The sequence below is a fragment of the Lemur catta genome, chromosome 23 (genome assembly GCF_020740605.2).
Source record: "Lemur catta isolate mLemCat1 chromosome 23, mLemCat1.pri, whole genome shotgun sequence".
Classification (NCBI taxonomy): Eukaryota; Metazoa; Chordata; class Mammalia; order Primates; family Lemuridae; genus Lemur; species Lemur catta.
Genome location: NC_059150.1, coordinates 21,410,713 through 21,427,430, shown reverse-complemented (window position 1 = coordinate 21,427,430; position 16,718 = coordinate 21,410,713). Strand labels below are relative to the sequence as shown.

Here is a 16,718-nt window from a genome sequence, read left to right as displayed (position 1 = left end):
AAAAAGGTTTGTAATCAAACACTTTAGAAAATGTTGGCTTGAGCAAATTAAACCTGTTTACTACTGAACTCCTAAGATCCTTTAAGTGTCAGTGTTCGTGGTAAATCTTTAATAGGAGCACATATTATGCAGTGTTTCTCAAACTTGTTTGATCCTGGAACCCTTTTGACTTAAGGTACCTTCACTGGACTGGTGCTCTATAGAACATTCTTTGGTAAACACTGATTTAGATATTACCTGGCTGACTACCAGGCTGTGGACTAGATAATGTTTCCAGGTTTCTTTAAATAATGTGATTCTAGGTAAAAATCCTTCAACTATCAGCCATGATTAGGCCTTCACTAGTTTAATATATACTACAGGTAGGAGATGAATTCACTTGGGATGAGATGTAAGGAAACTGTGTAGGCGGACGAGAAAACTACCATGCTGTGGAGATGTCATTTGACTTGGAGTCAAAGTAGGTAGAAGGTATGACATTTCTGCCGCTACCTAGCTGTGCTATCTTAAGGAAGTTACAAAAGTTATCTGTGTTACAGGATCCTAACCTATGAGAATGATACTCCTGCCTATCTCAAAGGCTCTTGTTTGTGTTTATGTGCGTGACTACAAACTTTAATACCTATTACAGCTGTAAAGAAACAAACTTTAGGTTCTCAAAAAAGTTAAGAAAAAGGACGTGAAAAATTTATTTAGGCTAATTTTACTGTAACATTGCTTTTTTTTATAAAATAATTTTATAAAAGAGTCTCATCAAGGTATTACATAGAAAATATGAACTAAGGTAATAGATATACACTTCATAAAAATAGAATACATCTTGGCAATTGCTTACAGAGTTTGTTACCACCATGTACAGTGTATTGACGTTTAACATTTGTGCTAATTTGAACGTACGATATTTTTTTTTAAAAAAACAAAGAAACCTGTCCCATTGGTATTTTTTTAATTGTTTTCATTGACAGGACAATAAAAAATTCTGGAATGGAAAAGTTATGAAGTTAACTGGATGGAAAGTTATCTCAAAATATTAGAGCAAAGATCCATGCCATGAATAATTGTCTGAGGATAAAAAAATAATATACTAGTTCTGGATGTTCAATCAAGCTGAGCACCATTTGGGATCAAACAAACCTTCTAGTAGCTGTAGCAAATTTCTAAAATCAGTGGTGTTTCTTTTTTCCTTCAAATGAAAATAGGTGTGTAAGTCCTATTATAAAATATCAAAACTTAAAAAAAAACTTCATAAGTTATTTTATAAGCTTTGATCAAAACAAATAGCCATTAGTTTTATTATTTTAAAAGTAGTCAAATGCTCAAAAATCTACGTGACATTGAATGAGTTGTTTTTGTTTGCTTTGGTTTGGTTTTAAGGAAAATGATCTTAGCTACTACGCTACTGTAACATCACTGATATGTCCTATTGGATGTTCAGAATAATCTTTGGGAAGTAACTGCTCCAGTGTAATAAATAAAGAAAGTAATAAGGGACTTTTCCAGACCTTACTAAAAGATAGGACCATGGCAGGATCACGAGGATACATCAGCAGTACCAAAGAAGGCCCACAAAACAGAGGATAGCACCATTTTCAAGCTGCCAAGATTGCAACTGTTCAAGAGACAGTAATCTGCAAAGGGAGTGGATTGCCAGGATTGATGCAGTTTAAGTATTCGGAATGGGCTCTGGAGAGTTTTTAGTACGGATAGGCTGACACAGCTATATACACTATGAATGTGGTTTGATATTCAATGGTCCCATTGGTACTGTAGGATAAGGCTCGAACCCTCATGCGGTACGTCTCTGGTTCTCGTAGTGGTCGTGTTGTGTACACTACTCCTTTCAGGTTTTCATCCCTTAAGGCAAAAGGAACGGTTTGTTCCTCATCTACCATGAGGAAAGTTGTCCTGGGATGCATCACTCCATCCTGCGTGTATGCAACCAGCCGGATTAAATCTTGATTGGCGCCTATTCCAAATGGGAGGGAGACAAGTTTGTATTCCAAAGCATATGGGCTCAAGGCACATTCCAAATCATTGGGTGGACAGTTCTTGAGGCAGAACCTAAGGACAACAAACACATGACATACACACAGTTATCTGGAAGCGGGAGAAGGCATAACGCAGGTGATCATGATCCACGACAACTTTTAGGCACAACATGCAGGAGACAGTCTGGCTGCAAGAGCAGTAAGACTCACCCCGTGTTCTGTCACTAACTCAAACCAGATGCCTGTGGGCTCTGAGAATATGCTGGTGTGGAGTCAAACATCTCTCTCTCAGCTCCACTGAAATCAGAAGCATTCGAGCCACTGAAGTAAGTATGAATAACTCAAGAGTTCTGCTTTAAAATGAAAAGTCAGTTTTGGAAATAAAAGCATCTGCACATATATTGGAAACAAGTACTTCTTAAAGAGAGGAATACAAGCTATTTCTTTAACTCATAACATCTACCCTAACCCTGTTTGAAAGCTGAAATGGATACACTGATATTTGGTTTATTTTTCTAAAAATAATAAAAGGTCAGTTAGGATTCCTGGAGCGGAGAACTTCCTTTTGTAATTGTCTTTATATTATTTTAGATTAAAAAACTATAATCTCTTTTACCAGAGGCCCACATAGATCATTTTTTGAGTGATCATGACTTCTAAATTGTTTGCCAGAAATCACAGGTAATAAAGAGGAAAAAAATGCACAGAGGACCATTTTATGAAGATATGGATTCTTCAGTCATGGTATTTTTAGAAGTTTCCTAAGTCTATATTTTCAATTTTCTCCTTCCCCTTCTCATTCCCATCAGACCAGTTACAAACAAGCTTTTGCAGAATTCTGGGCAGTAACTCGGTAGGCATTTCCAAGAGGAAAACAAAGTGTGAGCTCCAACGAGTATTTGTTTTCAGAAACACTTTCCTATTGTAGCAAAGCCTCCCCAACAAGACATTATTGCTTGTTTTCAAGCTCCCTGTTAACTTGGTACCTGGACAGAGTACAGTATTTCTGCAAGGAGAGGGAGAATAATTGATTCAGAACCCGGAAAGAGACAGTTTCAGACGGCGGGAAATGTAAGCAAGATGACAAATGGATGGGCAGACGGCTGACTCATCCTTGCTCATCCGCCCTCACACGGGGCGGTCAGCACTGCAGGAGGGGTGTCATGCTTGCTGGAGTCCTCTAAGTGCTGAGGGCCCCTACAGTTCTGAGGGAACAAAATGGGAACCTAAGACTTTCAAAGAAAGGCAGGCTCCATCACCCCATAAAATGCTCACTGCCAAGGCAGAATGAATTCTAGATGCTGCGCAGCAGGCTGTGGCGGGACCGCCTGGCAGCCAGGAGTGAGTTGAGGCTGCTGCAGCTGCTGCAGGATGGGCTCATTTCTTGGCCGGTCACTGCAGAAGGAACACACTGTGACCCCGCATCCCTCTACAGCCGCTGACTTGCTTTGAGTTCAGCATGACGGCAGACAAGGAGAAAGAGGGGCGATTTTCAAAAGCATGCCTGGGACGGGAAGGCGAGACGTACCCCGATGCAGGATCCCGCTGGAAGTCGGGCGGGCAGGGCGTGTCGATGCACTGGTAGCTTCCCCTCATGTTGAAGCACATGCGATTGGGGCCGCAGCGAACATTCTGCTCCCGACACTCATCGACATCTAGGGACGGCACAGGGGACGGGCAGCATCAGCAGGGAGGGTCAGGGCAGGCCAGCAGGGCAGGCGCTGTGCAGTGCAGAGGGCTGTCCTCCTCCCCTGCACAAGCTCAGTGGTCGCACCTGAGCTGCTTCCACCACAAACTGGCGATCACGACAGCAGGTGGGCTTATGTCCCAGATTAACATATGTGAAAAGACATCAGAAAATAAGAGCCATAACAGCAGAAGGGGAGCTATTAAGAGCTTTCTGGTGTCTACTATATTTGGAAAATAGAGTGCATTTGAGTTTTATGAAGCAAATAATATTTTAAATGAACAGGCTAAAAATTGAAATGGCACTTGTGAGTATTTTTGCAAAGTGAAGAATTTCCTTAAAATGTGAGTAATCCTTCCCTAGTATGTTGTTTTATAAGTTCAGATTGTTGAGAGGGAAATAGGGTAGTAGAAATTAAAGAAGTCAAGTTATAAATTCAGGGAAAAATGTACAGGTCAGTCAGATCTTGAGGAGAGAGACAAAATAAAGAGTAAAACAGGATCCTATGGATGACCCAAGAACCACCATCCAAGACTGACCACATGGAGCAGTTGTTATGGTAACAGATGCTCTCCTTAGGGCAGTCATAGTAGGGGGGAAATATGCAAATGAAATACTCTTTATTTTGTTGTTGTCTACACAAAGTCGTTAAGTAGAAACATACCTAAATGTTTTCTGAAAATGAGTATTTTTGAGGCATGATTCTTAACTTGGGAGTCTGTATTTGAGCATAAGGGGATCTGTGAATGAAAATATTTGAGTGCATGTGTATGTGTTCACGTGTGTGTGTGTGTGTGTGTGTGTGTGTGTGTGTGTGTGTGAGAGAGAGAGAGAGAGAGAGAAGGCAAGAGAGAGAGAGAGAGAGCGCTACAGAGAAAGTGAAACTGAGACCAGATTGATGGATGGAATTTTTGGAAAAAGGGTCCATAGACTTCAACAAAACTTTTGAAGGATTTTGAGATTGCAAAACTAAGAACTGTATTTTAGAGCAATAGTTCTCAAACTGGGTCATCCGCACGCCCCTGGTGGTGCCTGAAGGCTTTCTAGCAGTATGAGGGCAGGTAAATATTTCAGGAAATCAATGTTCACATTCTCATTTTCCACAAGTTGTTCCCAAAATCAATCTGCCTGAGAACTTCTTGCGGCCTTGAGGTCTCCTATCCCTTCTCCTCCTTTCCATCCTTCTTCTGCTTTGCCAAAAGGTTTCCACTAACCCCAGGGCACAAAGAAAGGCCGAGAATGTTGGTAATAAACAGTGGTGGAGGCAGGCCTCATTTTATCATGGCTACAAAACAGCAGTCTTAGCTCTCTGTTTTAAATTAGATTTCAGACATGAGTTGGTTGTCATGGGAACACCTACTAACACTTTTGTTTGAACAGAAAAATCAACTTAGACTTTAGTGCAACAGTCAGTCTGATTGGTTTGACAATGAGTACAAACTTCTAAATTATACAGTGGTCATCCTCCATTAACTGAGGAAGTTAAACTTGCAGCTCTGAAGTTTTTATCAAAACATATTTAAAGCACATGCTCATTAAATAACAACACCAGCATTCACACCCTTTGCAACTATTTAAACTTATGTTAAGAAACTTTACGATTTAATTTAAAAAAGTATGAGGGAATATAAAGTTTTCAAAGTCTAAATCAATTAGCTTCACAAAGGCACTTGTACCATCCTCCTTCTTTAGCATGTGAATAAACAGAGAGCCTGAGGCACAGCAGGGAACAATTACAATGAATGAATTCAAGCTGGTCCTCACAGACGAGGGTCCTGAAGGTCAAATGCACCCTGTCATGGAATCTGTGCTAAGACCAATGGGCACTTGTAACTGTGATGTCATTTTGCAGTAACTCGGCACTTTTACTGGGTGTGGGTTAAAATTGTGAAGTTCTTTTAAGAATTCTTAAGTGACTTGGGATATTGCTATGAAAGAAAGAGAAAGGAGAGAAGAAATTCCAAGAGACAGTATATTAATCATGTATAATAAATGTCAAATTTCATTTCTGAATTAATTATCATTTGCACTTTGTATCTAAAATGAGCATGTTTTAGATTTGGTTCCAAATATATTGTTTTCTAAGGAAACCACAGACGATGTAATTATTTACTTTAAACTTACTAATAGTCTGTAGAAAGTCAAAAGATATTATGCCAAAATGATACAGAGTAAATCACTTCCTTGACCTTTTAGTTTTTTGTATGTGCTGACAATGATGTAATGTGCTTTCTGTTACTAGTTTTACGTTAGGACTAGTTTTCCTACAGGAATGAAACACAGTGCAAAACAAGTTTTTATTTCAGGTAAGTCTTGCCTATTGTCTCTGTGAAACAATTTCTAGTTATGATTTCATCAGTCAGAAGCGCTTTGTCTCCCTGACAAAATGGGATTGCCTCAGAGGGAAGTGAAAAGCCCCTAGAAAAACGTGGAAGAAATTCAATTAGCCTTATCTTCCTTTCTCTCAGTAAAAACATTTTCCTTCCCACTCATCCTCCAAATTTCATTTCATCTCTAATTTTTATAGTGCACTCACGTAGAAACATGGAGGCCAGTGGGCTCCAGGGTCTCCTGATAACGGTGGCCTAGGGACCAGGATCTGGACACACAACTGTGTGCAAAGAACAGTTACCTTATTGTGGATTTGCGCTGTCTGAATATGAATCTATAAAGAAATAGCAGAATCTGCTATACAAAGTGTTTGTACTTAGCCCATAATAATGCAGGCTTTCCATAAAAGGCTGTCATATAAGTATGGAGGTGCTGGGCAGGTGTCTCTCTTTTGTCACTGGTCTATTGCTATCTACTCAGGATCAAGCCCCCTATAGGAATTCACTCTATTCACTGTTCTTAAAAAAGAGAGAGAAATTGTGGTAATGTCTTTTGTTAACGAACAATTTGGTCATGTCTGGTTTTTAATAAATAAGTATATTATTATGATAGAAACTATAGGTATTTTATAACATAAATATTATTGTTGCAAGAAAAGAATCTCAAAATGAGCTGAGAAACATATCAATAGCTTTAGAACATACAAATGCATTTAACCAAGTGCTTCTGAATTCTTTTAATAAAATAATTTCGGATAAACATACTTGAAACACGTGTCTTATAGAAAGTATAAGTAATTCAGATTCTTGATAAACATTATGGATTACTTTTCTAAAAGCATAGATGGATAAGAACACTCGTTTCAATTGCAATGCCACTATAATGTTTCCAAAGTTTTAGAATTAGATTAGTGGTGCATAAAGTTAACATGAGGATCTTATGGTTTTCTCCTCTCTGCTTCTTAGACAATTCTTGATTGGTCATGCTTTTTGCTTTTCATTTTGCAGTCTGGTGACTTTCACTTTTGACTAGAGCCTCCTTGTTCAATGTCAAATTCACTTTAATTTCTCTTTTATTACTAACATTTCTAGCACTAATGTATAAAGCTCTAAAAAATCATATGTGAATGAAAGGCAGTCTTTTGTTCCTCATAAATACCTCAAACACTTTCTGAGACTATAAAAAGACTGGAGCTATTCTTTAAAGACCTCTTTAAAAGATGTAATTGTTTTCTCTCATGTCTTCTTAAAACCACAAAAATATGTAACCTATTTAAATGGCAAGCATTCCAAATGACACCTGCTTCTGATTTGTTCACATTATTTTCCATTCTGAAGCACAACTGAAAGCTGAAAAACGTTTTGAACTCAATGAGTGACAAGGGCAATTAAAAAATAAACCGGCATAATTTACAAAAGATGAAAAATTCTCTAATGAGAGTTTTTAAAAATGTGGCTAAAGGGTTTTGCATTGTTTGTGGTTATTCCGAATGGTTCAGTATCCACCCTGTTTCCTTCCCTGATGCCCAGGGCACCTGCAGAGAGTCTAGTCTTAGTGTGGGGCATCGCCACTCCTTTAGAAAGATTCTTGGGTTGGAGAAGAGGGGAATGTTATAAAACATGGACAAAGTGCTGTCACTGCGTCCTGCTATGTTCTGCACAGGGTAGGTTCTTAGTAAATGTTTGGTGACTGATGGCCAGGAGCAAAGGTTATCGCTGAGTCCACATTCCCTTCCCAGCCCACGCAGTCAGTGGGGGCTCTCAGGGAGCGTGCACGGTGAATGGGTAGGGGCAGGGTGGCGCTGGGGCGGTAACTAGGGAGAGGCCATCGTTCACCCTGTCCTGCCTCCTGGAACACATTTTCCATGAGCTACATCCTAGCAAGTCTTTTGTGAATCCCATAGAGAGGGAAAATTCGATCTAAATTTGCTCCTGATAAAGCAATCTTTTGGAGATTTTATTTGCTATGTTTTATAAAAGAATATAGTTTGTCCATGACAGAAATTAATATAATTCAGAAGCTTATTAAGACCTACATAATACTCCTGGATTTTGTCCACAAAATTGAGGGGGTTTCTTAGAATATTTTTAAGAGTTTTACAAGTTCTTACTTCTTTTTCATCTAAGTACATGTTGCAGTGTTGTAAACCTCACTAAATTACAATGCTCCTTTATCACATTTTTGTGTGTATATAAAGGGAACTACGGAGATTGATATTTTTTCCTTTCTGTCAGTGCTGTTATAGAACCTATAAACTATATTTTGATTTATTCAAATCCTGTCTCCTCCAGACTGGAAGCACTTAAAGGGAAGGACTGATTCTTATTTATCTGTTTAAACCGTCTGCATCCTGCAATGCTAGCACGTAACGTTCTACACCATATGTAGACTCAATGAATGAATGAATGAATGAATGAATAATTTAATTTATTACTGACTGATCACTCTAAAAATAAATCTAATGAGATAAAATATAAGATAATGCTTAACACTAAAGCAAATTTACGGAGTACTCTTCCCATTTCCTCTTCTGTCTTAGCTGAATTGTGAAAAAATATTTGAAGAGATCTATTCCCATGAAGTTCAAAAAATATGTAATATGAACTGATTCAGACATTCTTGCTCCTTCTCTTAAGATCATACCAAAAATGTTTCCCAACTATTTTCTTTTGCTTAATTGCTCTCTCATTGCTTTTCCTACTTGCAGAAAGATTGAACATAAGTCTGTCCTATGGGAATGGGAAAAAAGGGGAAGCAAATAGAAGAATGATTATTCAAAAAAAACTTTTCACACTCTCCTATGTTGGTTTTCATTGAAGCTGCAGTAATAAACATCCCAAAGCTTTCTCACCTTGGCATGTCTTTCCATTGAGTGCGAGCTGGTAGCCAGGTGGGCAGATGCACTGATAGCTTCCAAAGGTATTCTTACACTCATGCTGGCAGGCGTCCGCATTTTCACACTCATCAATATCTGTTAGAAAGAGAGTGGAGGGTATCACCACGTAAGACAAAGGCAGCAACTGTGACAGCCAACTAGCAACAGATTGAATCTGAAGACCCACACTGGTCAATTTTCATATAGTTAAGTAAGTTAGACTGAAATGACAAAGGAAACAGATTTGTACAAGATCCTCAAATACCAAAGTATGAAACTCTGGACAGAATGTTAGAATTTACCTAAAAGATAAAAGTTTATATTAAGATTAATTAAAAAAGAAGCATTAGTTTTTATTTTATTTAAATTTTACCTATTCTCTTTCTCTCTCCCTGCATCCCCTCCAACACCCATGCAAAGCTTTCCCATGCACAGACAGCATCAAATGAAAATGGTTTTGTTTTTGTGACAGAACTATTCATCACACTTTTCATACAATTGTAAAGTACTAATTGCAAGTACATATATATATACACACACACACACATATATATGTATATATATAGTTGTTGTGCTACCTTTGGCAGGCCATTTAACTTCTCAAGATCTCAGTTCAATTCTCCTGCCAAAAAGGAAACATTGAGACCATCTGCCCGACTTCACAGGCTTGTTGGAAGTTTCATAGACAGTAATATATGGGAAACTATTTTAGAAACTATAAAGGACTATCTGCTATTATTAAATAAAGCCAAGAAAACAGTAATATAAAAGAGAGTGAGAATAAATGATAATTCAAAATTAATTGATATTTGCTGTAAGGATAAGGGATGTGACTTGGGAAGCCTAAGATTTCTGTCCCAATTGTGTTTTACTGTGACTAATATTAAAATTTGCTCATACTCCCTGAGTATACACTCAGAAGCAGAAGACTAAAGAAAATGCGTCATGAAATGGGAACGAGAGTGCTGCAGGGTAGAACTAAAGAGAAGACAGAGTGAAATCTGGGAGATGACTCAGAGCAAAAGGATCTATTCATTTTGCATATTTTGCACATGCTGAAAATCTAATTGTAATGACTCAAAAATCTGTTAATGATAAACACTCATCAAACGTTTGTTAATGTTTTTGCATTACTTTAACCAAAGTGTTTGTTCCATGACTTGTGTGAGTTATTTTTACTTTTTTCCTTTAAAATTCTGCTTTAACCTTAATAACAACAGAAATTTAAATGATGTTGAACTCCAAGTAGGTAACATAGAACTTTCCAAAGTATAAATTTTAAAGTTGCCCAAAGTGCGATTTCTGTGTTCAGAAGCAATGCAATGTTCTGTTACGCTTTGGGATCCTTCAAAAGCTAAGTTTTCGCTTAACTCTAACAAGATTCCAAGTGTTAATTTGAATCTTTTGTACTATGCCTATTCCTCACAGTTAATTGAAGGCATTTGGTGTTTTTTTTTTGCAAGTTGCTCTTGTTACATAATCCCAAAGCTGTCTGCAATTTTAGTGTAAATTTCTTTATTAGTCCCAATACTATTAATGTAAAATACTCACCATACTTTAAGAAATGTTTAAGCCTATTAATTGCCACAAATAAACTTAAATATCCAGAAATTGACTAATAAAAGTTTGCTTTAGATTCTCTAAGACTGAAACAGTCACTGCCTCAAGCAGTGAATGACGACGGCCTACGGAAGACAATTCTGATAATATAACATTAGTTTAATATAAATAGAAAGACAGAAAACATTTATAAGACTCTAATGATGTAACTGAAGCCATAGATAGTGATGAAGAAATAGAGGACTGGGTTATTAATTGGGAAGTTTTCTTACAATAACTTGGACATTCACATAATTTAGAAGAAACTAACTAGTGGTATATAGTGTGGATGCTGTGGTTGAATTCATCTGTCATATCATAAACAAAGATTTTGGGCAGGAAGGTAAAGGTAAAACAGAAGAAAAAAGCTTGGCTGAAATGAAGGCTGAGAGTGGGATGGTAATAGGCTATGAAAACTCTCTAGTGGGAATGACTATTTGGAGGAAACGTTGAAAGACAAAATGTCAGGGATTAATTCTGTCAATAAAAGAATAGTGAAAAATTTTAGTGAAGAGTCAGGTCAAAATTGTGGGCGTAAAAAATTACCAGCACTCAGAATGGTTTGTAGCAGGTTGAGAGTGGTTTTTAATATACTAGCAAGAAGAGGAGAGCCCACAAATTTAGTGATTAGGCAGTATTTGACCACACGGGACAAACGGAGAGAGTTGTTAACGAGTCCATTAATGTTTGATGAGTAGCAGAACATAAAAAACAAAGGGTAAAGGTTGAGTATCCAGAGGCATGGAGGGTCCAAGCGAGTAGAGGTGACATGGGAAGGTGGATCCACCTACGGCTGAGCAGGAGCATGTCTGAGAAGACAATGATACAGGAACAGGGCTTGGAGAAGGGTAGGAAAAAAAATGACAAAAATTGAAGTTTGAAGGAGAAAAAACATGTTTACAATTTTCAAAAGAAATGTTTAACAGAAAGCATATTTAGGAGAGAATGAACACTTAGAAATGTAAGAAAATGAAGTTTGCAGAGTGGGCTTTGAATTTAAACAGAATTCCTTTCTTCGCTCTCTCTTTATTTCCTTTCTCTCTTCCATCCTTGCTTTCTTTTTTCCATCTAACAAATAGTGAGGCTACTTCCTGTCTGCTAATTCCCCTTGGTTCCTAGCTCAATGCCAGGCATACTGTGGATACTCACAGAAATTGAGTTAAATGAATGACAGATGGTAATGTTTGCAACTTAACATTAAAACAAGGTCTCAATGCTTAAATTAGAAATTACACTTCACTTTTGCAAACAAAATTACAGACTTGCAGGTTTAAATAAAGATATTGAAAGCACATATTTTAGAGTGACTGAAGCAACTTAAGCTTGTCCTGGCTCACATTATATTTTCAGTGACATAAAAAAATACAAAATAATCAAGCTGAGAAGTGCCATGGGGAATGTGCGAGAGCAGTCAATGGGATGTTGGCTGTCATATAGAACAAGCAATTGACTGTGTAGCTAAAATGTTCATTTTTAAACCAGTGCTTTTGCTTCAATTAGACACAGCCATAATCGGATGGCATTATATTACGTGGCAGTATGTATATCTGCTTTAAAAAAAAAACCATATTCTGGATGCCACTGAAATTTATTTCTATATAGCATTAAATTTAGTAACACTTTCAGGGGTGAGCAAATAGAGAAACTGTCAGTATAACACAATAAATTATTAGAATGCACACATGTAAATACATCACTTGTTTGAGTCAAGTCTGTAATAGTTTTAGGTGCCAGAATAAATGTCTTGAAACTTTGAGTCATTCCAGACTGGAGATCAGACGTAGTTCACGACACCCAAACCATCACAGGGCTGTGCACATGCTTAGACGCTGATGCGTGAGTGAGCCCACAGAAAGGAAATGCAACATGGCTGACATTTACCTACACATGTGTCATGGCTCGCCTCAGAGCCTTCAGGGCAAGTTTTCCTAATAGTCCTTCTAGTCCTGGAGAGAGATGTTCTGCTGTTTCTATACTCTGAGTAGGAGCTGTAGAGATGTGAGTACTGTCTGTAATGCTGTTGAGGTTGATAGTTGTTTCTCACAGGGGAGAACCGTGCAAGGTTATAGCTACTGTACTGAGTGCCATAATTTGGCAGCCTCTCCAATCCAGCGCAAGATTTCCCGTCCCCTAATAAATGTTGTCCTGGTGGACAGTTACACTTGAAGCTGCCGGGGGTGTTGGAGCACTGATGTGCACAAGGTTTAGGCACTTGTTCACATTCATTAATGTCTGCTCGTGTGCCATGATACATAAAAAGAGAGAAAAAAAAAAACACAAACACATACACACAGACATACACAAAACACAGGAATAAAGAATCAGTCTGTGAAACAAACTGAAGACATTACGTTACCCTCCAAAAGCCAGGAACACAGTAATTTCTCCCCAACTGTTATAAACGTTTGCGAAAGCTTTAATCATTCAGTTAGGAATATGCAGAAAGATTCCATAACTCTCCCTCAACATTGCTGCCCATGTACAAGTTTTATTTGAATGTTCACGTTGGAGCAGGTGGCTCAGAAAACCAGACACTAGTTCTGGGAATCCATCCTCCTTTTACTTTCAGCTGTGATGGCCTCAAGATCTAAGGGACTCTGTTTTCAGCCTTGTCCCCTTGACTACAAAAGAAAAACTTGATGTTGTATTAGTTTGGGCTAATTTGTTATACATTTTTACATGAAATTAGAAGTGTAACATTGACATTTTAAATCGTATAAACACTACATTCAGATTTCTCAGTTCAACTAGATAGAGCTATTCTAGTTTGTATAGCTTTTGTATATCTTCCTCTGGCAAAAAAGATGCAAAAGGGTGTGGAATCACAGACTAATACAATTTCCATGAAACTACAATTATAAAAAAGTCTCAATAGTATCTCTTAATACAATCATATGTGTACATTTTCAAAATTTATTTCCTTAACTTGCTCCTTCTCTCTTTTGACAAAATAGATCCTTCAGATGGATTTCTGATTTTCCTAATCAATTGACAATACCAGAAACTAATATGTCTAGATGTAATTTTTCTATGTATGTAACTACCTTTACGCTTTTCAAAATTTTTATGTCAGTGACTTGGTGTTTCTGCATCCATCTTTGCCCTCCTATGCTTTATTCTCCACACAGCAGCCAGAGTGATCTTTTTCAAATGTTATCAATATTATAATTGTATTCTATTGCTTTTTGCTCAAGACCTTCTGTGTCATTCCTTCAAGAATTGGAAAGAAAATATAAATTCTTTTTCATGGTTCTTTGCCCTTGGCCTAACTTTGCTTCAACAGTGCTGGCCCTTTGGTTGTTTCCTGATTATGGTGAGTGCATTCCTCTTGGAAGGACTTTGCCCTCAGCCTGGAATACACTTGCTCAGACCTTCAGGTGTGCTCACTCTCTCAGAGACTGGCTGGATCATAGCGCTACAACCCTAAGCTGGGTCATTCTTTCTCCTTCCCCCGTTTGATTTTTCTGAGTGCTTATCACTATCTGAAATTGTATTATATATTTGTTTTGTGATTCTTGTTTCTGCCCATGGAAGGTAAACTCTGGTCTGCCTTGTTTAGCATTGTAATCCCTCGGTCTAGAACATTGTCCTGCACAAATTAGGTGCTCAATAAACATCTGTAAATGAATGCAGGAATGAACTTGATACAAGTGCCAAAATCAAGCCACTAACAGTAGAAATAAATAGGGTCAAATGGGAAATTGTGGTCTTGTAGACATAGAAACCAGAGTTCAAAAGGTAAGGTAGATCTTAATTCTGTTGGTGGAGAGAAAAATGAAATTGCATCTTCAGTTTGCATTTAGTTGTAATATTGATCACTAGCATTTCTAATCTTCCATACAAGTTTCAGATGTATGAATATTGCCATAACTATGGATTTTTAAATTTTCTTTTGTCATTTCTGAATTTATAATTTTGAATTAATAATCAAGCCAAGCACATTTTTTCCCAAAAGATTAAAAAGAAGGCAACAAAGACACAGAATCATTTCTTACAAAGATATAAACTCGACAAATCCATATAATTTTAAAAACTTATTTTTCTTTCTATTTCTAAGTTAACACATGAAGTCTATACTCGTAATGCTTCCTGTAAATTGGAAAAGTGAATGAAAACCAGGGATGAAAACCAAATTCTTTAATCTATTACCACAGTGGCATTTTAAAAAGCAACATAAAAAGGTGGGATAAAAGTAGTAAATTTTGCTTTAAAAACTACTTTTGTAGGCAAAAATTAAAATTAATGTTTTTAATCTTTTTGAAGCAATGATCCTACCTTTTTCCTTGTTTTACTCCCCGACCTAATGTCTGACATTCAGTTGGTCAAATTAGTAAACAAATAAACATATTTCATTCTGAAAAGTCACTGTTATGACTGTTGAAGATGTTAAATTATATATAAATTATAATATCTAAATACAAGACTAAAATGACATGCCATGTATTCCTGCTATTAAAAGGCATTTCTTTTAAAAGAGTTTCTCATAATGTTTGAACATTTGCTGTGTGAAAACTACTATGCTAAGGACTCCATAAAGACAGCACTAAGTCTTCTTAGGAGAATTTGTTATAAATAATTGTTTAGTAGACAACCAAGGCAACCAATTTTATAAGCATAGCATGAAACCCAGTAGCTAGAATTTAAAATCCCACACAATCTTTTACTGCACTTAAATATTCTAAGGCAAATACAGTTTGATACATCAGTTTCTTTATTAAAATGCATTAATTTTTAAAAAAGTATATGGTTACCTTCTTACAGGTATTTTCTATGATCTGCCTTACTTTGTATTCAATTGTAACTACGATGGAAACAAACAGGCAGTTGGGAGAGATGAATGAAATATTTTTAGCACAGGAAATGGCACATGGTAAGCACTAAATATATGTTAGATAAAGTAATAATTATCAATTTGTTTAAATTGGGCATTAGTATTTTAATCCCTCATACCCAAACTTTCATACCACATACAGATATACTTCATACTCAATAAAATGTATCTGTGCAAACGTTTACATCCTGTGCATAGAGAAATAATCAATGAGATCATCTTGATAATTAAGTTGTCATGGCAATTATATCAGAACCTCACTTTGATATGAATGGTGTATAGCAAGCATTCAGTAAGTGATTATTGCCATATGAAATGTCAGTGTAAACTGAATTCAAGATGACACCTCTCCAAATAATAAGAATAAACAATAAAAAGTATCTAAATTATAGTATGCATTACTTAAACCAACGTATATACCTTCTAACTGTAGCAAGAGACTGAGGACAGAGGGAAGTCCTAAGCAAGTTGGTAAGGCTAGCTAACTACATTACTAATTTATTACTCAGTGAGAGTTGCTGTTAACTTACCCATACAGGGTCTTCCAACTCCTTGAAACCGATAGCCTCTTGGGCATACACAGCGATAGCTGCCTCTCGTATTTTCACATATCTGGTTATATCTGCACTGATGGGTCCCGTCTTTACATTCATCAATATCTACAGACACGGAGGCAATCAAAAGTAATAACATTTCCTCTTTCACAACCCGAAGTCATTATATTTCAAATTAACATTCTGTAGAATTGCCAAAGGTTGCAATTCGCACCATGTGGTTGAGATCAGATCAACTTATGACTTGGAGTCAGACAGCGTGGGTTCAAGTCCCAGCTCTGCCACTTACCAACTGGCTCCTTTCCTTCTTCCTGCTCCCTACTACGGAAAGAGTTTTATTCTTTTTTTTTCCCCCTCCTTGTCTATACTCCGTCCTGCTTTTGCCATTGGTCTATACTAGTGATTAGCGTTTAGGCAGACTGAGAGCAAGAGCACCGCATCACTTCTGATCCACAGTCCCCAGTCCAGCTGCTAGCCGGACGTCTCCATCTCCATCTTACCAGAACTTCGGGCCCAGCAGGTCCCCAGCATCTTACGTTTACTCCCTAATTTAGCACAGCAGCACTCCTGCGCTCCCAGTCAGCCAGGCTGCTGATGCCGGAGTCGTCTGCAACTCATCCCCTCAGTTGCCAAGATTGGGTAATTCTATTTCCCTCAGTCAAACCTTATATTTCCACATTTCCAGCCCCTCTTAGCTATATTTTTGCTGTAGTTTCTTAAACAGTCTTCTGATTTTTCAGCTCATCTCATGGCTGATTAATCTCATACATAACGAGTCAATATTCCTAAAAATATTTACAGTTGCATATAACTGTACATGATGCCATGAGTTGGTTGCTACTCTTAAGAGTTA

At 37.4% G+C, this 16,718-nt stretch overlaps 1 protein-coding gene across 1 annotated transcript in view; it reads right to left on the bottom strand.

Annotated features, from left to right (window-relative positions):
* Nucleotides 1-665: 665 nt before the first annotated feature.
* HMCN1 (hemicentin 1) overlaps nt 666-16,718 on the bottom strand; it is a 404,331-nt gene continuing 388,278 nt past the window's right edge. The window contains exons 103-107 of the mRNA XM_045536051.1: nt 15,842-15,970; nt 12,362-12,712; nt 8,858-8,977; nt 3,517-3,643; nt 666-2,061 (exon numbers count right to left, since the gene is read on the bottom strand). Of these exons, the coding sequence (XP_045392007.1) occupies nt 1,695-2,061; nt 3,517-3,643; nt 8,858-8,977; nt 12,362-12,712; nt 15,842-15,970 (1,094 nt within the window). The 3' untranslated portion in view covers nt 666-1,694. The remainder of the gene's footprint in view (nt 2,062-3,516; nt 3,644-8,857; nt 8,978-12,361; nt 12,713-15,841; nt 15,971-16,718) is intronic.